The following is a 25,119-nucleotide window of genomic DNA, read 5'->3' as shown; positions in this document are numbered from 1 at the left end:
AGGAAATAGGCGACCCATTGCTTAAGACCGAGCGGTATTAAGCCGCCACTTTGGGGTGAACTGGAGCAGCTGTTTCAGCCTAATGCCTTTAATTTGTGTTTAGGTCTCTCTCCCTCCCATCTCACCCCTATCTCTCTCTTTTAAAAGGGATGGAGCGTCAGAGTATCCATCTGTGCGGTTCCAGCTAACACCTGTGTCTGCTCTGGAGTGGGATACAAGGCCGCAAAAGACATCAATTTTGCCCTCGCCCACACACAAACACACACTACATCAGATGAAAGAAACAAAACAGGATTTAATGCACACGTGTCCACCCTGACTCCATCTGCGTGGAAAGTGTTTGAAGTCGCAGTTCAGAGGGACACAGACATGCGTTCACATAATCAATAGAGCAGTGGGAAGTGTGTGGGGTAGTTTGGCTGTTTGTGTGAGGCTCATATCGCACCACCTGGGCAATATGGAGCCCCGGAGGCCTCTGTCCTTCACTTACAGAAACCGAGACTCATGCAGCATCCTGGAGGAAAGCAAGACTTATATCATCCACACACACACACACACACACTCGTAACTGCCGCTCTAATAACCAGCCGCCCAAGGACTCTTGATCTCACTGCATCCCAAGAGGAGTCCAGATTGCTCACTTTATTGGTAATTTTTTAAGTAAATGCATTTCTGTGGTGTTGGAAAGCAGATTTTCGTACTTTAAACCCGTGATGTCAAGACTGTTTTATCACTCACTGTCAGTGGTGCAGGTTTATTTAAATATGAAAATGGTATTTACCTCATTTTAAACCACAGGAGGTAACATACAGGTAGGGCAGCGTCATATATCACATTTACTGAAATATTGCACATACTGTATGCGTATTGTGAAAATTGTATGCTGGTTATGCCTTTTTTTGTTTTTAAATGCACTTGTCACCTGAAACACACTTTATTATTTTTCTTTACTGCATCACATTGTATTTTTTTCTTTATTTTGTGCAGCCCTAGTTGTGAGTATAGAACAGATACATTTTAGCCAGCTTTATCATTTTAAGTTTATTTTTTGGTTAGAGAAAGGAGTTTAAGATAGATAGAATAAATAGATTAAAATAGAAAACAGTTATTTTAAATTGTAAATATATTGTACAATATTACCATTTGTACTATATTTTGGATCAAATAAATGCAGGCTTAGTAAACATAAAAGACTTCTTTTGAAAACTATTAAAAAAATCTTACCAGCATCAAAACTTTTGAACAGTGTATATGAATACATTTTTAATATGTTATCCTATAGGTGTGCGATTAATATTAATTGGTTTTTGTTTTCGATTTTGGCTTCTAACGATTATGAAAACAAGATAATCTAGGTAAAACGATTATTGAGCCGCTTTCATCTGTCCAGCGCACCTTCCTTTCCTTTATTGCGGTGCGCTTTTGTTCCTCTCTAAAAGCCCAAACTTAACATCCAAATCAGACAAATAAGTTAGTGTTGTAAAATGCAGTCTACTGTTGCTAAACTACGGGACGTTTTTGATATTAAACAGTGTTATTAAAAGCGCAGGCGGCTTTCTGTGTGCACGCTCCGAGTCCAAGCCAAACGTGTTTTTGTTGTAGGCTATTACCTATCATTATAGGAATTCATATGAATGACCCCTGACCCCGCCCATACACATAACTGGTGTTTAGACAAATCATACAAACTCATACGAATTAGCCACCTTGTACTCACTCGTACGAATTGGTCGTGAGATAGCGTTGGAATACCACTGTTATACTGTACATCTTCCTGGAAAACTTAAAACAATGTTTATTTCACTTGTATCATTGATCTGTTATACATTAGTTAACCTAGCATTAGTTTTTGCTGAAGTATCAATACTTGATATTTCAGTGATATTTAAAGTTACTCGTTTCGTGAAATAAGACTTTGATCATATCGCCTATTAATAATCATGATAAATAATCGTAATTTCAATATTGACCAAAATAACTGTGATTTTGACTTTTGCCATAATCGAGCAACCCGATGTTATCCATTAATTAAAACGAACTTGCATGAATAAACGTTGTAAAAAAATGGCAGTTCAGTGTTAGGTAATGACACCATATGCATTAACTATAAATTGTAAATTGTAATTAAAATATGACATAATAACTTGAGTCAAGATATTTGGTTGCTTGAATTACAACCAAAGATTGAGCAAGAGCTGAGGAGGCAGACTACATATGTTACCTTTATGGTCCTCCTTTCCAGGTGTTTTGTCCTCCTGGACCATGGGTTCGTCATCAAGCCCCTCAGCTTAGAAAACAAAACAAAAACAGAAAAAACCATGATTGATCCACACACACACACACACACACACACACACACACACACACACACACACACACACACACACACACACACACACACACACACACACACACACACACACACACACACACACACACACACACACACACACACACACACACACACACACACACACATTATGACCATCTGCCTAATAATGTTGTTGGTCCTCCGCTGGTCCTGACTGGTCATAATGTTTTGGCTCATCAGTGTATATGTATAATATAACATATATGTCATTTTTAATGTATGTATATGTACTCACCAGTGGCTTGCATTTCATAACCCATCATATCCTATCATAGCGTGATGGAGGTATTGACATTAAATAGCCACAAAACGGTATTTATTGTTCAAATTTCTTTAAAAAAAATGACCACATTTGAAAGGTGAGACTTTATTTTATGTTTAATATCAAAAGTAACCGAAAAGTAACCTGGTCTGTCCTGTCTTGTCAGCACGTTGTCAGTGTCCTCTCTGTTCCGCGATGTATTTTTCACTGCGTGAGAACATGGTGTGGCGTGAGAGCGGCGTAGCTTGTCGGACATAGCGACAGTAACTAAGGGGTCTTTTTGCGAACAGTCAATTGGCTCAGGGGAAGTAAGAGAGACGCAGCCTCCCGCTGTAACTTTACCCGCGGTTGTCGCTATTGGACAGTGTTACTTTAGAAAACGATTTATTTATACATGTTTTAATGTCACATTTTGTAATGGATTATTTTCTCATCCAAATGTTTTGACGAGACTTTGCCTCTCTTGCCTACTTGGAGGAAACATCCCTGGTACACACACATTACAATAATAGACACAAAATACATTCATGAATGAGCAAATAAAAGTGGAAAAACAATACAAAGGCGTCTTTACATGCTGGTTTGTGCTCATAGGGGAATGATTCATGTGTCGCAGGTGCTCAGGTAAATTCAGATTCAGCCTCTGTCTCTGCACGATCTCCAGCTCTGTCTCACCTGGTCTTAAAAATCTCACTGTTTTTCTTTTCTCCAGGGAGCAGAATTGCAAGTATCTCTGGCTCTTGGGTTCGGCCCAAGCAGAACATTTGCTTTGCCTCCTCAGCCTGGCGAGACTACTATTAATAATGCTTATAGCTACTACTGTCAATGTATGGGGAATCAGCATTTTGGCAATAATGATGTCAAAAGCACTGGTACTTCGGTAATAAGTCGATACTCTCAACCAAAAAACAAAACAGCGGCTTATGAGTGATCAAATGCGATTCAGAGCACTGCAGTCAAAGTGACAATAAGTGCAAGCTCAACGTTAGCCCCGCTGTGGCTGGTTTTGTCCTCAGGTTTTGAACGTAAAGTTTCTATCACGCTACATGAATACCCAGAGGGAGCCAGGCCTGCGCCTCTGAGAGTATGTGTGTGTGTGTACAAGCGATCTGGTGAATCATTTCAGCGTGTGCAGTGGTGTGTGTCTGTCGGTGCACATGTTCTGATGTCTGTCTGTGTACGTTCGTGTGGATTGGAGCGAGGTGTCTCATTAAACAGATGCACCCCCAAACACACACATGCACACACACGAGCGTCACGCTAATAACTGTATCTGACAGCCGCTCTCCCTGTCCGTAATGAGACAAGTTCAAGGACAACAGAGCCAATCCAGATCCTTCAGTGAATGGGTACAGCGTGACACATGAAGCGTAAAGACTGTGGAGAGACTGTGAATTTTCTCGCTCACTAAAATGTAGACTGCATGTGTTTGGGGGAGATCTATGTATACCGAACCATACAGCAAGACCTAGTTTACATATTTACTGATTCTTGTTGTTCTTGACTACTGGATATTATAAAAAATAAGGGAGTATATAGTGGTCATACACCTAAATACTGTATGTATGATGTTATAAATGAATGAATGTCCAACAAAATGCAAACAAATGGTGCAAGGGCTTGTGGCGGTGTCAAGTAAACCAGAAAGTGTCCAAATATTTAAAATTATTTCAGAATTTTGAACAATATATCTTGTTTACCGTAATCATTTAAATCCCTGAAACTTATTTTGTTAGATGATTTGCATGAAAAGCATGCTATATTTATTAAAATAGTTTAATATTCTATCTAACGCGCTTTCACAAATTTGTACGTGTTTCAGAAGTGTTCACACTGTGTGGGTGAGCATCACCGCATTGGTGCTCAGTGGATCTTGTAATCCAGACTCAAATTTAAGAAGAAAAAGAGAATGAAGAAAAACCTTCTGGCTTCTGGCTTTCCATCGTCTCATCAACATGGGATTCTTCTGAAATCAAAAAAGAGAAAAACTTAATGACAAGTTGTGTCTTTCTTCTAAAATCCCCTTCTTAAAAGACAAGCACAAAATTTTTTTTCTGGTCCTTTCATCAAACTGCAGTGCTAATCCTATATTAAAGATGAGAGGATGATTGTTATCTAATCACTCCTGCTGCTGGCAAGCAGAAATGAAACCCCAAGTTCATCTGTGAAGAAGACTCCAGCTGATGTTTGATTATCAAACAAGTCTTTTGAAACTTCAGTGTGATTTTGATATAAAAATGTGATATTACAGTATCACAGATGATTTAATCCCATCTTCGACTATTTAAACTCATGATGCTGTTCCAGTTCAGGAGTAAATTTAGTTCTGAATAGAACAAACCAACCAGCATGTAAAATAAATCGTGAAGTTCAGACAAATTGCTTTTGCTGCTCAATTGCAGACAAGACAGGAACATTTTAATCAGACCTGTCTTTCAGAAGAGATAAGCAGATCTGCTCTTCTTGCTTGTAAAATATAACTACTCAGAAATGATTTTGTATCTGGGTTTTGTACAAGGTCAAAGCCAGGGAAAACACAAATTCCCTTAGCTACAGTATAAACGGTCATACATGAAAGGCCTACCTGTCTGGCTCATCATACTTTCATCTTCCTTTTCATCTAAAAAAAAATAAAGAATACAAAAAAGAGTCACAGATACAGTAAACACAGATGTATTTAGTGTAGACATATATGCTGAAATGATTGTGTCACAAACAAAACAACAGAAAAAAAGCAATGCAAAACAAAACTGAACCGAAAAGCAAAACAAAAATGAGCAAAACACAAAGAAACATAGCATAACAAAACTATAAAAACAAAAAAAAATCTAAAAAATCTAAGCAAAACAAAACAGAAAACCAATGAAGAAAAACACAACAAAGCAGATAAAATAAAAAAATTAATCTAAATCTAAACAAAACAAAACAGAAAAAGGGAGATAAACACAACAAAAAAAGTTGAAAAAAGTCAACCATAAAAGAAAAAAAGATTATAACGCACGCACACACACAAAATACTGCAGTATCATAACCCCAGTACATTGACGGGCATGTTAAAATGCTGTTTGGCATATTTATCTTCCTTCAAGAACCCTAATAAAGTAGTCCACACATTTGTCTTGAGGAACGCTGCACTGCTATGGTCATGTTTTACATCAAATATTCATAATAGTTCTGGCACGCTGGATGTTTCGTCGCTGCACTCATTTCCCACCGAGAGCAGTCGCAACGGACAGCTAAATACATCTCAGCAAACCCCACACAGAAGTCCCATGAGCCGCTGCACTGCTCCCCATGGGCTTACATGAACATATCCCAGGCGGGTTTCATTTTGTCACTTTAATTTTAGTCACTTTAGTCCTCTAAACTCGACATCTCCTTCTACCCCTCTCTTCTCTTCAGTGATATCCCGATACTCTCCCAGATTCTCTCTTTCTTTAACCCAGATAGGGTCTGGGATGAATTGGAAAATGAAGAGCCTGACACAAATAATCTGCTGTGCTTGACAATGACCATTACGCTACTGGCATAATTGGCTTTTTTAACAAGCTGGTGTGAGAAGCAATTTTACAATGTCTGAGCAATTTATTTTCTCACCACATGCTCATAAAAAGAAGAAGAAAACAAACACAATGTGCCAAAAGACATGGCAAACCTTCATAAAAAGGTAACGTGATTTGTCGTTAGCCTTGCGTCTAGTGGTGCTGTCAATCAAATGCAGCTTCACACCCACTGGACCTTCTAGACTTCATCCTCAATATTGATAAACCAATAACTGCAGATTATGATGTAGTGACATTTTATTCATTTAGAGGGCAAAGGACTTTTATCCAGAGGCTAGAGCTCTTTACCCTCTACATGACTTATAATGTGGGAGGAGGTTAGTCCCCCTGTGGACTGTACGAGTAATAGTGCTTTGAGGACATAACTTAAAAGCCTGCACAGGAAGGAAGGAAGGTATTAAGGCGTATTCAAATAAATGTTAACCCACGATCCTGTGCGTGGGGTTAAGACATAGCATCCTCTTGCTAAAAAGGATGACATGCACCATTGTCTTTGATGGTATTCTTGTGAGGAACCTGAAGATAAATTGGATTCTGAAATACTAAGATGATAAATCTTCTCGGTTTCGATTGCGAGGTCATATGGTCACCACGTACACCAGTGAGGGATGTTGTGTATAGCCATGGAGACAAAGCCAAATTATTCTGAGAGACGAGAACTAAAATGAGTCATGCATGCTTTCACGGCAGCCTCTTCTAAATGGGAAGTAGCTAAAGCAAAGTTAAAGTTAAAGGTGAAAGGTTTAAAAGTTTCAAAATATGAGTAAGCTATTTTATGACTTAAAATTTCGTCAGCAGTTTTATTATCTTGCAAGAGAAACATTGAAATAACCCAGAATTCTCATCTATCAAAAATTACGTCTTGTCTGTTATACATCCGATCAACAATAACTAAGGCGAGCAAAGCCCGAGTACAAACTTCAGAGGGAGATTTGAGGCTGTGAAAACAAGCATTTGGTGTTGTTCATTTATGATTTTATGAAGCCAATATGCTGAATAACGACATGAACCTCAATGCAGCAACCCAGCAGTGAGTCATTCCACCAGCAGAGTGCAGTAGTGTAACAGAGTTCAAATGACAGCCACACACACGCATAAATGAATGCACACGTTCAGGAAGAGGACGCTCGCTTGCATACAAGCACAAACACTTCTGTGAGCTATCTAGAAAATATTTCTAATGCCATACATTTACAGTCACATTACTATGGATCTGTAATCATACAGAATATTCAGAGCACTTCCTCCCTTCACACTGTGGGGAATTCTCCTTCCTGTCAGTTAGGCCGTCTGAACACAGTTCATGGTGAAGAAAACCGGCACCATGAAAAATGTATGAGACTTGAGAGAGAAAGGTGAGCGAGAGTGTCACAATCAACAGATGCTGCTCAGCGGCCGAGAATCTCCCTTCTCTCTCTCTCTCTCTGTGTGTGTGTGTGTGTGTGTGTGTTGGCTTCCACTTTAAGAGCTGCACGTAGTCTTTTGATTCAGTGTCTCACTCTCTGCCAGGGTCGGAGCTTAACGGACGTGTTTCCAGCTGTGCAAAACTGTGGACTTGGAGACACTTGAGCCACTATCCACAATATACAATTGTAAAGCCGCCCACCCTCGGTATGAATGCATCATTGAAGCTTTCTGTCGCTGTATTTCTTCCCATCCTCTTGTTGTGTATTTTTTGCTATTTCATTGCCTTTATCTTTCTCTCACATACATTCTTCACACACATTCTATCTTTATTTCTGTCAAACACATTTGATTCATTTTGTTTTTGTGAGCTTGAATAATGGCATGAAAAACATTTACAACGTGAGTGCGATAATAAATTATGTAAAATATATTAAAATGCTCTAAAATAATAATAATAGCAGTGCAAACAAGGTAAAATGCAATGGAAATTATAAGAAAAATACAAGTGATGCAAAAAAATGTATGAAAAAATAAAAGTATCTTTCTTGTGTAGATATTCTATTTTATTCTAAACCTAAATTACAATAAAAAGTAAAAAAGAAATAAAAATTAAAATACAAACATTAGATTAAAAACAAAGCAAAATATTTCAAATTAAATAAATATCAATATGGCAGTCTCCCTGTACACAGTAAAAACTTTTTTTTTTTTAGTAAACTAAACTTAATTTACTGTTTATTCAATTGATTTTCAAAATAAATAAATAAATAAATGTACAAAAAAAATCGATCTCAACATTTGGGAGTAAGTAAAACTCAAAAAAGCTCATGCAAAAAAGAAACTAATTATGAGAATTATTAGGCTACTTATATGCTGGATTCTGTATCTCACATGAGTGTACATTATTTTAAACATATTTAAAAAATGCTATTAATCTCTTAAGGGGTACATCTGTTTTAATAAGGGAATAATACAGAGAGCAAAGTCTAAATGAATGAGGTTAAGATAAAAGAGAATAGGACTAAAATCATAGCATACGTTTAGAGATGTGGATATGATGCCTTTTATCCCTTTCTTTCCTCCACACACAGACTTTTTCTCTTTCTCTCTCCCTCTCCAAACATGCCCCCTCTGCCTTCTACATCTGCTGAGTACACAGTTAACAGCTCGACCTGATGCTCCGCGTCCTGATTCGCCCATCTAACCTGTCACCTCCTAATCTCTGAAATGCAGCACGACACACACGCTAAACATACACTCACTTCATAGGCCATCTGAAAAGCCATCCAGGGGCGCTAAAATGCTCAGTCCAGTTCTGTGAACAATCCTTCTCATTTTCTCCACACACCGATCCCCCCATGTATGGATTTCACGTGGATTACATCACAAATCACTTTATCCCCCAAGAACTCTGTCAAGAAGTGCAGTCTCTTCACCCAAGCAGCTCGCCGGCTCTCTTAGGCCACAACCCGGCGCTGATAGGTCGGATCGAACGGATTCTTCAGCGTGTCTTCACTAACTGAGACTAAACCCGCCAGCCGCAAGCTAATGCCCTCGGAAAACCCCTTCAGTCTGTCGGTCTCTCAACCAGAAAGAAGAACCTCTGAGATTCGCACATTCTTTCGCTGTGAAGGAAGGCAAGTGGGAGCTTATCTGGAATGAGGTACTGTTTTCCTTTACACTAGCTCCTCACAGGTAACCCGTGGAAGAACACGGAGAGAGAGTTCCAGAACAGTGCTTTCGGGGCCAGTTGTCCCCTGAGCGTGTGAATGTATGAAGTGCTGCTTTAGGGAGAACAGCTCTAATGTTTCTCTGTCATTAACGGGCTGTCTAAAAGGCCCTCTTGCTCTAACCTCAGTTAGAGAGCATCCCCCTCAGGGAGAGTACTGAATGTGTAATACAAAGCAATATCCCACCACGGCTGTATATCAACTTCCTCTGCTCGTGAAAAACAAAGTTGCGGCCGGCGGGAATCCGATAGGCGAGCTGGATCTGCAAGCTCTGGCGCTAGGGTAATGTGCAGGGAAAGCTCATTTTCCATGAATCAAAAAATGATTTCAAAAACATATTTAATGTGCCGCTGTACCTTGTTCTCTGAGTGACACGGCATTAGAGCGAGTGCATTTGATGTTGGCGACAGCACTAGAGGACGGCTGTGGCTAACACCTGTGGATAAATCATAGACTGTGCTGCTTTAACACGCTTTGTTCTGCTACTCACTGCCTTGTAACAAACGCTGTTTGTTGTTTGAGCTTAACTTCTGCAGAGATAGCTTTAATGTTGACGCCATCCTGTGAAGGTTAAACAAGGGGATTTGTGAATGGATTAGCTCCCATTAAGATCAGAGTTCATATGTATATGCTAGACTATGAAGGTAGTGACACAAAACAGTCTGAATTTTTGAACCTTGTTCACAACACATACCCTTATAAACATTTACAGCTTCAAGCAAAAACATGTTATGTAAACAATAATTAAAAAAATACATTTAAAAACAAACAAACAAATAAATAAACAAACAAAGTAGTGTCAGTATTTTGTCAGAAACTATGTTTAGAAGGACAAAATATGTTAGGTTGCTGTTTGCTACAATATCAGTTAGTTTTAAAAAATGACAAACAAATGACAAACAAATAATTGTAAATAAATACAATAATAATTTATTTTAAACATAAATAAATGAATAATTAAAAATGCATTTAAAAACAAACAAACAAATAAATAATTTTATAAATAAATTAATTAATTAAAGTAGTGTCTATGGTAAATGGAAACTATGGTAAATGTTTGTAAGGGTTGTCCTGGAATATGTTTGCTATTTAGAAGGACAAAAGTATCAGTTTACTGAAAAAAATGACTTCATTCTTTGTGCTGCATATTGAAGAGAGATATCAGCCTGGGGAAATTTCCCCAAAGACATCAGTGCTGCCTGCTTTAATATTAAAGAAAGAAAGAAAGAAAAAAAACACCATCTCCAACCCTCTGGCTCTAAGACAAATGGAGAAATTGTGGTGTTAATAGCCTGCTACTCCCCTTCAGTATACGAATTTAATTATCTTTGGTCCGTTTTATTGAGAAGCAAGTAATTGTTTCAGTGCTACAACCAAAGAGGCTGAAACGGCAGAACTCGAAAGCTAATGGCTCCTTAGGTTTCCACACCCTGACAGAACAACCCGAAGAGACTCCTCTAAGTCAGATTTTCCCTCCACAACGGTTGGAAGAAGGGAATGCTGGGTGATACGGACTTTGACAGCTGAACTTACGATCACAAGAACAGAGATTTTCTCATACCTTTTTTATCAGCATCAGCATCAGCATCATCGTCATCTTCTTCCCCTCCTTCCATGGGCTGCGTGTTACCTGTCAAAAATCATGAGAACATTTTTCACACTTTATAATAAAAAAATAACATAAAAATACATGTATGATTTTACAGTAGTATCAATAACTAAGTATTAGCACCACTAATTAACAAATATTACGCAATATAGTTGAGTAGTTCTCTTTATAAACTGAAAAACAACAATCCTCTATTAATCTCAGAACTGAAAAGGGGCAACTGCCAGCTCACAAAAAAAAGCATCTAAGGTTACGAGGCACAGATTGCCTATACTGAGCAGCACTGATAAGGGTGAAATGAGCAGAGGAATATCCTGCTATTGTGTCGCGGGCCCTGCTGGAGTGCATACATGCACCAGGTGATTCTGCATCAACAAGGGATTTTGTGTGCCTCGGCAAAACCCCGCTGATAAAAAATGGGGCCTGTACAAATGTAGTGTAAGGGATTTTGGTGAAAGACAGCTAGAAAAAGAAGGTGAAACAGAGAGAGGGAGAGAAACGGATTGATTGATAGAGAGTGGGAGAGAGCTGATACAGGGGGATAAAGAGGAAAAAAAGGCTCAATTCCTTGTGAGAATGGCAACCATTTGAGCCTTTGAATTGGTTCCAGAGAAAAAGAGAGAGAATCAGAGCCCCGGCTAAGTGAAGCGCTGCTAAAGGCCAGGGCTTGGCTGCCAGTCAGACATTCACTGAATGAAACTGAGGCTAAGCTAGCCGAAACTGCTGGAGCAGGAAAAGCAGTGTGCTCGGAGCTACTGTGTGTGCGTGCAGATGTGATACGTGGCGTGTTGTGAACAAGATAGAATCCTGATAGGTGTTGCCATGCCGGGTCATCCCGGTCCAGTGTTTACAATGAGGTATAACAGCGTCCACAAAAGAGGTGATTGGTCTCCCTGGTTTTGAGCAGAAGTAAACACAACCACACAAAGCCACAACCCAAGGACTCACAGTAGTTCCGAGGGCTATTAGAGGCTTGTTGGATTGCTTCAGAATACCGTTTTATAACATGGCTGTAAAAAAGTCAACGCTGAAAAAACGCTTGTTCTGGATTGGATCTGGTTTTGATGGCCGTCTTGACTTACAGATACAGTCATGTGAACAGCTTCTCACATTCGTTGTAAAAATCACAGCATGCAGCCCTGGGTTTTTTTTTTTTGCTTCATGTCGGTGAGGCATGAACATGTTCTCCTCTAAGATGCTTCATTTAGCGCTCCTTTCACCCTCTGTATTTTCAATCACCTAACTTTTGTGAAAACGATCAATGCTGGCCTTGTTACCTCGCCAGGAAACTTCAATCTTATAATTCCATGAAGTTTAAGTGACTGTTGGAGATGTTTGACCTGGATTCAGCCTTCCAGCTCAACAATAAACCTACTGTACTTTGTCAGTTATTCTAACATTATTATATAGTATTTATTCATATTTTTATAGGGTTTTTATTATATTTTCACTTTTCGTTCTAGTAATTTTTATTAAGTAATTTCTAGTACGTTTTGTGTAACTTATTTTTTATTTCAGCTTTAGTTGTAGTAATTTTTGTTCCTCAATTTAAACTTATTGCATTTCAATTAGTATATAAAGCGACATTTCGTTTTTTTTTTAAGTTTTTCATTGAATATTTATGTATTTTTTAATTTTATTTCAGCTTTATTTCAATTAACAAAACACATTTTTAATAGTTCTAGTTGCTACTGTAATCTGACTGAAACTCAGACTGTAATCTGAATAGCAAGCTCAAGGACTGGTATCATCCGACTTGTACTGGTTTTGTAGTCCAGGCTAAACCTGGAGATAAACCCAGATTAGATTACCACTGTACGATGCTCATTTGTCTTTTTGACAGTCGCTTAAGCAGGTTTGGGAACATTGTGGGTATGTAAGCTGGATTTAAGGGTCTAGCGCTGGGAATTAGCTTAGCACTGAATCATTTGTAATGCTATACCTGCAGTCTTCTATTTAGCTCCTGTATAGCAAACACGCATTAGTCACAAAGAAACACCTTTATTTTCTCTCTCTCTTTGCCACTGTTAATGTACAGTCAAGTTGGCCTGCAGATGAAAACCTTGTAATCTTTCATGCTTTTCTGACAGTCAACAAAGAAGGTAAGGTGATTTGCATCTGAATAGACCACCGTTAAAAGAAGACATGCAAAGCCAATTGGAATCCCATTTGATAATGTTTGATTGTGTCATCACCAACAAGGTGGCGAGCGAGTCCCATTAGCTTTCAATCTATCTGACTATTGTGCAAAACAATTCAGTCCTGCAAAAGCACAACGCCTGACAACCTTCATCTCAATTAACTCGCCAAAAGACCAAAGGTGTGCATGGGAAAGCCAGCAAAACTATTTCAGAAAATGCAGACTCTTGTTTTCTTGTTTATAGGCAATTGTAGAGCTGCCACCCACAACAAAAGGCTCGATTAATCACGGAGCGGGCATTTCAGATGCCGTGGATTAAACTTTGTTGGGCTCCAGGATATTGGATGTGATAATTTCCCATCTTGTTTGCAAACGTGAACACAGCATTAGGAAACACTGTCACTCACCTTGCTCCATTCTGGCATCGTCTTCCTTGTTATGGTCGTCATTATCTGCGAGAGACAGGAAGAGAAAACGGAGGTCAAAAGCTGCGACGGCAAGCCTGACATGATCAAGAACGCAGCCCGGAGAGCGTGGATTTCCGTGGGCTCATCCCTATTAGCGGCGTAACGAGAATTTAGCAAAGCACGAATACAATACGTTTATTTACAGAGATGCCCTCTTTGCGAGACCTCAGAACAGAGCGGAACAGGAAACAGGCAGAACAAGCATTGATTTTTACATTAAATCCAAGGTTTCTCTAAGGATTGAAAATATGTGGTTTGTTGAGTCCCCCAGGCAGTTACTTCTAATGAAAGCTGAGCAGAGACAAGGCGAGAGCTCGCAGTCTGTTTGATCTGGATTGATGTATTATTTGAGTTCAGGCTGCTATCAAACGCTCATCTGTGGAAAGACAATCGTGCTGTTTGATATGATCCAAGCAGCAATTAAATTCAGCATTTGGCGGAGAGCCGAGATTGTTTCAGCTGAGGTTGAAGGCTCAATGTCTATAGCAGTGGTACCAAACTGGTTTTACATTGAACATGACCCATCATCAGAAATTATATTCTACAAAACTAGAAAACAAAAACCTCCTTAATACTACCATGATCTGCATAGAATAATACAGAAGAAAATATTAACATGATCATTTTGACAATTTTGTAAATGCAGAAAGAGCAGCAGATGTATTCTTCAAATTCTGGGCTAAATAGACTACTGAATATGAGAAATGCACTGCCAATAAGTGCATAAACATGTCAATGATATTTCAGTAAACTTAACAACCGGGCTAAAGTCCTAGCTTGGGCAAATCAAATGGCACAGTTGTGGATGTGGCTTCATGTTGCTCTGTTTGTCTTTTACTTACTCGTTTTTAGTTTTCAAGGATGTGACTAGCTAACAACCAAGTGACAAATTCATTTTCAACAAAATACCGCAGACTTTCACACTTGCATAGCAACAGCTAAAAATTAAACACGTTTCGCCTCCCTTTTAAAGGTTGATTTATTTTACTAGCATAACTATGCATGATTATATATTGCATTGTTTCTTTCCTGCGAGTGTGAACAGAACAGACCTGAGAACAGTTTTTGAGTCACTATTTATCCAACAGCCAACTAGTTTTAAGATGATTTTCTTTTATACGTTTTAGATTTTATATTTTTATTATCCTTTTAAAATAGTTTATATTTTAAAAATGCATCTTAAACATCTGCATTCTCTTGTGGTCCATCTAGCTCTTTTCACCGACATAATGTTTTATATCCCTAATGCGAAAAAAGTCCCGAGACTCACTTTTGACTCCTGACCAATCTATTGAGAGCCACTGATCTACAGGATCTGAGTGATTTGACCTGACTGTAGGTAAAAATACCTGTATTTCAGCCATCTGTCAGCTAAATATGCAGGGATCAGCATTCCTCCAGTGCTCAGCTCTCTTTTATTCTCATCTCTCTCATTCCCTCCTGTAACAGGTCCACTGTTCTCTTTAACTTTCTTCTTTTTCTTTTCGTCTATTCTTTTTTTTTTTACACTCCCACCTTAGAGTTTTTGCCAAAAAAGTCAATACGTCCCCCGAATTTTGACTCTCATTTTCTGCATGAGTCCCCTTTCTCTTCTCATATGATGCCAAATCTACTGGACCTGAAGCCTGGTGCCTGCAGCCAAGGCTGTTCCCTGCCTGGTTACAGCTTGTTAGCCATCCCTGACGACTGTTAGCCATTACCACAAACCACACAGGTTCCAATTCATACACCGCTAACTCATAATTAGATCTATTCTCATAGACTCCTTCTAGAAAACTAAATGTTTAAAAGAAACTCTAGCTAAAAGAGACGTTTTTTTCATAAAGTCACCATAAAATGAAAATGATGGACTTTGTTACTGCATGTTCATGGTCTCACAATTCATCAGTGTATGTTTTTCTAAAGTAAAACCAGTTCGTCTATGCAATCTAAAGGGTTACACTTTATTTTGATAGTCCACTTTAGACATTCTAATAACTATAAGTAACCTTAACTCTCATTAGAGGATTAGACTGTTAGGTTAGGGTTAGAATAAGCTGGCATGTACTTGCAAAGGTAGTCAGGTAGAATGTCTGTTGGCGGACAACAGAAATAAAGTGTTAGCAGATATTAACCAGACTACTACAGTAATACACGAATGCTAGTTAGTTGACATTCTGGTTAGCTCCATTCTGGTATATAACACCTCTTTTCATAATTCACTGAACTCATAATCCATGAAATCAAGTTCACCCTCATTTTATTGTTATTGATGTAAATGCACCACCTTAAATAAGTAGAATGGGTTGTGAATGGCAAATCACTGTGACATCAAAAACAGCTTTTTTTAATTTCATTTCCAGGCCTCATCAGCATGTCATCCTCAGACAGGCACTTGGTCACACACAGGAAAACACATTCACACACTCGCACATCCAGCCTCTAGCAAAAGCTCCTGCTTTGATAAAACACTCCTGTCATTTGTTCACGAGAAAAAAGACTGTCAAATCTCCCTCAGGATGGTGGAGCCATGTTTTTCCCTTTGTTTAACACAGAATAAAAGCAGAACATGCATTTACTGTATATGTGGAAGAGGGAGGAGGGGGGGGGGGGGGGGGTAACAGTGACATCATAACATGCTGAGTCATTCTGGACAGGGAGCAAAACCCTTTGGACAACCTTCAGAAAAAGAATAACTGCCCTCTGTGCATAAATGCTGCCAGTTGATTATGCAGTTTCACTATGAAAGTGCTGTAAATGTAATGCACTGCTATGATGGTCTATGATGTTTTACACATGAATTTATGCTAAATGCAAAAAGCAAGATGTTGTGCTTGCTGCATTCAGCCATTGAATTGCAAAGAATTCTAAAAAAATATCTTTAAAAAATGGAGGTATAAAAGCAGAAAGTTTTAAAGTTACTTGTAATATATATATAAGATAAGATAGATAGATAGATAGATAGATAGATAGATAGATAGATAGATAGATAGATAGATAGATAGATAGATAGATAGATAGATAGATAGATAGATAGATATGTGGATGGATAGATAGGATAATCACCCCCAGTTTTTTTCTTTTTTTCAAATCAAACAAATGTTGCAGAGATTATGTGAGACAATAGAGCTAAAACAATAGATGTCTAAATGATTTGGAAATAAACAAGACACATGTAAGCCAGCTAACCAGAGACTTGAATTCCACTGACCAGATGGACCGCACACACGGACACAAACGTACATCCACTGTCTCTGCTCCTCGAGGAGAGCCAGACATGGGCCCCTGGGGGCCAGAGAGTGTGCTGGTACATGCTGCCTTTCAATCTGCTCATGTCTGAAAGCATTTTAATCAGTTGCAGCGCCTCCCAAACCAATCAATTACTTTAATCAATCAATTAGAGCACTGGGGTGCGACGAAAACCAGCTCACTACCCACCATTTTTTTCAATTGGATTAAAATTCCAGGCTGAAAATAATAATAATAATAATAATAATTGAGCGGATGTAATGCTTCATATCCAACACATAATAAAACCTTTTTTTTTTTAAAAAACAACAACACTAAAAGTAATTTAAAATGCTTGTAATGTTCAAAACGAGAAACATGTTAAAGATGTTATGATCAAATATCCACAGAAAATGGAAATATTCAGCCACTGCATTGACATTATATTGCAGTGTGAGAGAAGCTGTGTACTTAATGATTCCATCTCTTGAAAATAACACACAGCTAAATCGCTGCTAGCTCCTCACCACTAGCGTAATGGCTGTATTCCTAGCTGTGTAAAGCCCCTCACATGGTGGCACTTCAAAAAATTCCCATGGTGTGTTTGATGATATTAATGCACCGTAACACACTCAACGTTTGTTCCCTGGAGACTGAGGACGTTGCGTGCGCAGCCTTCATTTTCAACTCTTCCGGGGGTCCAGGAGGCCCCGTCGACTTACAGCGGACGACCACCGTCTCACCGCAAACACCCGGCTTTACAAATGATAGCTGTTCTGACACGCACTGGGAGAGGAAAGCCTCCATTAAAGATAGCAGGGGGGGGGGGGGGGGGGCAGTCGTTTGAGAACACACTATAGAAACACCATGTAAATATGGATGTGGCTGGTGGACCAAGAGTGAGTGAGAGCGTGAGAATGAGATTGAGAGTGAAAGAGAGAGAGAGAGAGACAGAACTTAATTTCCTGACTGAAATGAGATCTGACAAAACATTTAAAAAAAAATAACATTTCTTTACATGACAAAAAATGTCTGTCTCTCTCTCTTTATCTATCCATCTATTTATCACTTATATTTTGCAGTTTTTTATTTTATTTTTTAATATTCTATACCTGCTCCATTGACCCACTTCATTGAAACACAATAATATCCCGTCTTGTCATATAATAAAACACAGAGATGGCACACCGTCTTAAAGCTCTTTCACACATCTGATTCATCCTCATTCTATGACAAATGTATTCTTCATGGTCCCTTCACTGACTCATAAATGACTGAGTAACAGGGCAGCAGACAGTGATCTGCGCTGTACTCGCTTACATAAGCGTTGGATATTATTTATTATACAACAGTTCGTTCTGGTTTTCAATTCTGATTGGCTGAGAGCCTTTTCCAGTGATTTTGTGAGAATGGCCAACGAGCAAACCACCATCATTTTACAAATACTACTGTCGTTGTGAAACAGAATGTAGAGAATTTTAAGAATTTAGGTGAGAATGTAGTTGTTTAGAATGTAGTTAATTCTCCATTTACCATTTACCAAAATAGTTTTTTTTCTTTTTTCAAAAGAGTAATACTTGACAATGTATGTGTATAACGTAGGATGTAGTAGCGTAAGATTTGATGCCCTCTCGCGGTCCAAACAAACATGGCTGGGCAACCGCATTTGTCATTACGTTGTGCGTCAAAGTTCAAGGGTTACTCTTTTGGCACAAGTCGACTTGTGTACGGCCGTCAGCCGGAAGCTAGTTATTTTAGTCTATAAAGTTTTAAATATGGATATTTTTCTTACATGAACGCATCGCTTCACTTCAGAAGGCCTTTATTAACCTGCCAGAGCCGTTTCGAGCACTTTATCATTGATGGATGCGCTTTCATGGACTTCCAAAAAAATATACCCACTGACTCCCATTATTAAGCTTGGAAGAGCCAGGACATTGTTTTATATAACTCCAATTGTATTCGTCTGAAAGAAGAATAGCATATACACCTAGGATGGCTTCAGGGTGAGTAAATCATGGGCTAATTTTCATTTTTGGGTGAACTATCCCTTTAACTGTTAAAAAGACAAAGATATTACCTCAGCAGACACTTAAACTGATTTTGTGATTATGAATATAAGATTGGCATGAAGAATATCAGCTTAGATGCAGGTAATGCACTCGCTTAGTTAATCTCTCTCTCAATGCTCTACATAATAAAATGAGCATCAATGAAGCACCTCAGTGTTCCAAGTTGGGCTTGTGCTCAACTGTTAAACTGTAAACTTGAGATCCTTGGCGGAAGGAAGTAGTTCTGCACAAAAGAGGGGCTTTCCATTGTTGTTTCTTATTTATTTACTCACTTGTGTCGTCAAACTGTTGTAGAAAACACAATATCACACTCGTAATCATGCGATATGGCTCTATATCAGGCTGTGATTGCATATGGCCGATCCTTGCTTATGTAGAGTGATATTGCACGACTATGAGTGTGATATTGCTCATGAATCATCTCACAGGCCTGAACCCACCAACTCAAACATAATGGACCTCAGACTGCTCTTTTGGGCGGTGAGGCTCAAGAGGGAGGAGAACAGTGGGATGCTAAGGATGGGATCGCAGCTAAGCGGAGTTGACGAGGCGACTGCGCTGTCTCAGAAACTGTCAGGACTTCAAAGACATTTCTCTTCTGAGCAAAAGTCTGTTTTGGAGGAGTGTGTCTGCGGTGGGAGGAGTGGAGCTCACATTGGGGATGCGATGTGTATGAGAACCCGCCACAAAATTGCACAAAAGAGTAAAGGACACAAGTATTTCATTTACAAGATTGACCCCTTAAATAGCTTCAGTGCAATTAGCTTCTATAGCGAACTGCTTTTTAAAAATGTGAAGCTATTAGTTAAACGACTTTAAATTAATAGCTTGGAAGGCTAAATTTTAAAAGCAACTTCCCCAACAAAACTTGTGCTAACATTTAGACTAAAACTAAGTGAAGTATTCCATTACATTTTACAATTGATGGGACAATATGGAGAAAATCTAGAATATAAAATCAAGTGTGAGAATCTGACGAGGTCAGGCTATAGGAAAGAGGAGTGGGAGTTCAGTAATGTCAAGAATGATGAAATTTCATTCAAGCTGATATGTCTAAGATTGTAAAGATAAAGACAAAGACACAGAGCCTGATGTCATCAGAAAGAAGCGGTGTGATTGGATGACGAATGTGAGTGATAACCCCAACACAGAAACTGAGCATAGTAACAGAAAGGAAAATGAATGTAGGAATGTACAGAAAAGAACATTCAGAGACATCAACAGATGTAGTGCAGGCAGCTTCTATAAGTCTCATTCCCCAACATACTCTCACATTCATCTCTTTGTCCGACCATGACTTTCAGAAAACCTTCCAGCCTTCAGTATGATTAGCAGTGATTCTTGCCTAAGCATATTAAAGGCACAGTTTGTAAATTTCGCCGCTAGAGGTCACTATTCAATACAATGACAAAGGCGTATCTTGATGATGCCGTGAATGAGAGTGGAATCATGGGAGTTGTCATCTTCACCTCCACAGCCGATGGAAAGCAGTTCGACAGTTCTCAGGCAGAAATCATGTTCATGAGTGAGCTAATGTATTAAAGTTTTATTAACGTTACTGTGGTATGAAGCAGTGCGAGGCCGAGAGCTGTGGGAGCGGAACGAGGCCGGTGGAGTGAATGCTAGTGAGAGACACCTGTGCAACACACCGGTCTTGAGTCCCATGAGTCCCTTCTTATCTGAACTTGAACATTGTTACAGTTACAGTACATTTATAATGACATACCCACAAGTGATGAATTACTACTCGTACAAGTCACTTTATTTGACAAATTCAAATAGTGGGTTAGGGCAGCACTGTTTTACTTGGTCGAAACAATCACACTAAAAATACATTTGAAAGTTGAAAGTTATTTTAACATTACTTTACTTGTTGCACATTGCAGTAATCTAAATCGACATTAGATTATCATATTAATAAAAGCGGGATGACTTGTGTTGCTAAATGGCATAAAATTAATTAAAAAATATATTGTAAGGGGGATTTTTTAATTTTTTATTACTGTTACTACAAATAAAGCTCTTTCTGAATATGCCATGTTAGCCACTTAACAAAATAGTGTTGTCTCTGAGGCATGGTACAAATCATCAAACGTTACTCGTGGTAAATCAAGAAAACAAGAGATTAAAACAATAAGACCATGTTGAGCTATATAACAATGATTAATTTTATGTTAATAAAGGTATCCAAACACCTGTCTAATAAAACACATAAGATATTATATATAAGCTTTTTTGGTGTTTCCATGTTTCTAAGGAAGTAAAACAGGAAATCGAGGCTAACGCGGATATGACGTCACTGACAGGCAATGTTGTTGGAAACATTTGGGATAGTACACAAGTTAACAAAATATATAACCTTGTTCTATTGGCTTTTGGATATTTGAATAAAAACAACTTACATATTATGCCTTTAAGATCTCTGGATAAGCAGAAACCAATAAACAATATGCAGGCTTTTTGGGCAGTATAACTATTTATTTTGCTTAAAGGGATACTTCACAGATTAGCATTAAGCTTTGTATCAGTACAAACCCGGTAGTATTTTCGAATGACCGTGCTTCCCTCCCTCATGTCCCCCTGAGACGAGAGACTTCTGTATTTTTTGTCTTGAAAAAGTCCTCCGATGACGCAAAAATCGTCATTTTCTGGCCAGCAGTTAAAAACAGTAGTAGGAGCTAGTTCTGCATGTTTTCATCTCACTCACAGAATGTACAAATAGTGTCAGCCATCTTTTTTTTTAAGCTAAGCTAACAGGCTCTTGCTCTGTGGATAAAGCGGAGTAGTAGGGGTGACCATACGGACATACTCGGACATGTCCGGCCATGACCTCGAGACCTCCCAGAATGTCCGGGACTCGGCCCCCGCTCTCCACAGTCGCCATTCTTCATGCCTGCATGCACACGTGTATGTAAGGTACCTTTTGTTTCAATCGGACTGAATTCATTCCGATTGGTGAATTTGAATGTAGTGTTTACATGAACGCTAAACAAGTGATCGGTTGACGTGCATTTTAGCATTGCTAAGAAAATTCCTGTGTTTTCGTCTGGGTCGGGATCCGTGTGAAGCAGAATGCATGACCTGCAAAGCTGCATGTACGTGTCAGTGTCAAATAATAATGTGAACATAATGACTGACGACTGCAGAAAGCAAAAGCCGAATCCCAGACACCCCGTGCGATCCCGAAATCACGGCCGGACACGTCCGATACTCGCGGCTAAAACTATTAAAAATAAAACTACTAAAAATAAATTTTCTGGCTTTTCTCAGTCTAGAAGGCACCAACTTCTACAATTATTTCACATTTCTGCAACATAAATGACCCAGTTTAAATATACATTCATATTTCCAGCGGTGAAATATCCCTTTAACACAACATTTGAGCAGTTTTTGTCCATAGTCAAAACAACATTGGACTAAACAAACAACAACCCACAAACATTTTTTAATATCTTCTTTTGCGTTAAACTGAAATACCATTGTGGTTTGGAATGAGGGTGAGTAAATTATGATTATTTTCATTTTTGAGTGAACTATTCTTTTAACTACTTTTACTACTTTTAACATTTCTTGAATATTAACCTATAAACCAAACATATAAAAGAAAACTACAAAATAACGGCATAAAAATAAGACTTTAAAATACTACTGCACATTACTGTTTCCAAAATCTGTTCTTTGCTATCATCTGGAAAAATGTTCTCATTTCTGCAGCTGCTTTTTTTTGGGGGGTGAAAATGACAGCTGGTTGGAAGGCATACACTGATGAGACAATTTTCCATATGCAAATGCCCTGTTTGCATGTCCCGACACTATTCCTTTCTATTTGCCAGTTGTCACACACTTGTAAGGCTAAGAAAGAGATTAAAATAACACACGAATCCTAACAGGTACACACAAACTAAAGTATTAAGAAGAATACTTGGCAAAACTGTTTCGCAAACTGACAGTACAAAATAACTTCTCTTTTGTTAAGCAACCAGAACAAAGACGATTTTTCTTTCCAGTTGTATAGACGCAAAAGCAGACGAGGGCTTGTATGAATACATGAGTAAGTGAGTGGGTGAGAAAGAGAGAGAGTAAATGTATGCGGCGTGCCAGAGAGAAGTGCCAGAGAGTAGCCACAGCGCGAGATGCGAGTGCAGCTTTAAAGCTCAGTTAAAATGAGCACGTCTCTTCCGCAGCTCTTGGCACGCTGGTTCCCATGGTGATGATGATGATGATGAGGTGTTGGGATCGAGCTGTCAGGCCCTTGTTATTTTCGCACATTTTACAACTGCCGCTATCAGGGACACCAGCAGAGCTAATTCAGTCCTATTGTCTCTCTCTCTCCATCTAAAAAGCACTTCAAACCTCACTCCTCACCGATTCGCCCCAATATACCATCCTCATGATAATTTCGCTCTTCTGGAATGTTCTCTCCGTACCCGCTCCTCCTGCGTCAATCAATATCTAATATGCAGTCAGAGAAACATGCTAATGATGTAGCTAAGAAAACACAAATGATGCTGCTTGTTGAACAGTGAGATAGACGAGTTTACTTCAATACAGATAATAACTCCATATGTCACTCATAATGATTCTCATATTAAACACAGATACTGTCTCGGAAAAAGCTATTTAAATGATGTATAAAATACCGATTCAGAGAAACAACTACTTTGATTACATTAAACTACAATTTCTATGGTTGATTAGAGAGTTTGATGTCAAAACAAACAAACAAAAAACAATGTTGAAATAAATTCCAGACTCGTGATCATAAAGACCTCCGACCCTGTCAGACCACTCGCTCGGTTTATTAATCAGCGCGTCTGCCTCCTCGACCCACATTTTAATAATAAAACCATTTGTGTGACTTTGACACTATTAACCTGACCTCTCAAACTCCTTAAAAGCCCAGACTTTGTGAATTAATCTTTACAGAGTAACATTACTATTGAGATTAATTCTAAAGAGGTCATTTAATGGCAAACAATATGTGAAATTTAAAACAGTATGTAGACATATTTAGAAAAAATGTTTTAGAGCACTGATTCACAAGGAAAAGCTTCCAAGTAAGAAACCAATCTTTCGGAAATGGTTGTAATGTCACAACTAACATAAAACTAGGGCTACACAATTCAATCAAAATTACAATAAGCAATTCACAAAGACTACGATTTAATTAAATATATGCACATCATGTTTCAGTTTTCAGCTCGTGTGTGCAGCTTTTTGTGTCTCGTAGCGGCTTAGTTTGTAGTAAATACTGCTCCACAGTAACGTATCTCTGCATATGCTGTGAGTTTGAGTTGCTTACAACGTGGATTTAGGAATGGTTATTATTTTTATTACTAAGGCTACTTCTACAGTCTGAGATTATATAGACGGAACAAGACATAATAAAGTTATCACGCATTTCTTCTGGCAGGATCATTTTATTTAGCAAAGTATTTAGTTCCACTTTATTTCGATAGTCCACTTTAGACATTCTACTAACTATAAGTAACTTTGCAACTACATGTCAACTAACTCTCATTAGAGTATTAGTAAGACTGTAGTAGACTGGTAGGTTATGGTTAGGTGTTAGGGTTTGGGTTAGGAGAATAAGTTGACTTGTAGTTGCCAAGTTACTTATAGTCAGTTGAATGTCTGTTGGGGGAACATCACAATAAAGTGTTAGCAGATATTAAGCTGACAGTCTACTAATACTCTAATGAGAGTTAGTTGACATGTAGTTGCAAAGTTACTTATAGTTAGTAGAATGTCTAAAGTGGATTATTTAAAGTGTTACCAAGTATTTTACCATTCATATATGCCGATATATGCAGGTCACTTTCATTATATGTTTGGTCTAAAACTCAACTGCTCTCATGTTTTGCCGCAGGAGAGCAATCGTGAGTAAACTTTCTGTCATCTTTGCAGGACTGTGATATGAAGATTTTTGCATTTCACATAACAGGCACAATAGCAGTATAAACATACCTATCTATCTATCATACCTATCAACATGCATCATGACTAAACATGCGTCACAGTCTACACAACAATGCGAAAACTGCGTTTTTCAAATGTATTCAATTCAGAGAACGTTTTCAAAAAGTGTGGTTTTCATTAATAAAAATGCTGTCAAAATGCTGTCCGTGTGGACGGAAGGCAAAAATGGAGGGGAAAAAACACATTTTTAAACAAAAACATTAGTGTGGACGAGGCCTAGCTATTTTTTTTAACAGTGAAATATTACATTAGTAATAATTCTCATTTTGTTTCATTTTTTGTTTATTTAGTAATAATAATAATAATAATAAT

General features: G+C 38.4%; 1 protein-coding gene across 1 annotated transcript in view; it reads right to left on the bottom strand.

Moving 5' to 3' along the window:
- macrod2 (mono-ADP ribosylhydrolase 2) overlaps positions 1 to 25,119 on the bottom strand; it is a 531,158-nt gene that overhangs the window by 22,295 nt on the left and 483,744 nt on the right. The window contains exons 9-13 of the mRNA XM_079635368.1: positions 13,490 to 13,534; positions 10,895 to 10,963; positions 5,218 to 5,253; positions 4,555 to 4,599; positions 2,222 to 2,287 (exon numbers count right to left, since the gene is read on the bottom strand). Of these exons, the coding sequence (XP_079491494.1) occupies positions 2,222 to 2,287; positions 4,555 to 4,599; positions 5,218 to 5,253; positions 10,895 to 10,963; positions 13,490 to 13,534 (261 nt within the window). The remainder of the gene's footprint in view (positions 1 to 2,221; positions 2,288 to 4,554; positions 4,600 to 5,217; positions 5,254 to 10,894; positions 10,964 to 13,489; positions 13,535 to 25,119) is intronic.

This window comes from Phoxinus phoxinus (genome assembly GCF_949152265.1).
Source record: "Phoxinus phoxinus genome assembly, chromosome: 14".
In the NCBI taxonomy this organism is placed as follows: Eukaryota; Metazoa; Chordata; class Actinopteri; order Cypriniformes; family Leuciscidae; genus Phoxinus; species Phoxinus phoxinus.
Note: the sequence above shows the minus strand (reverse complement) of the source record. Positions and strands in the feature narration are given on the sequence as shown.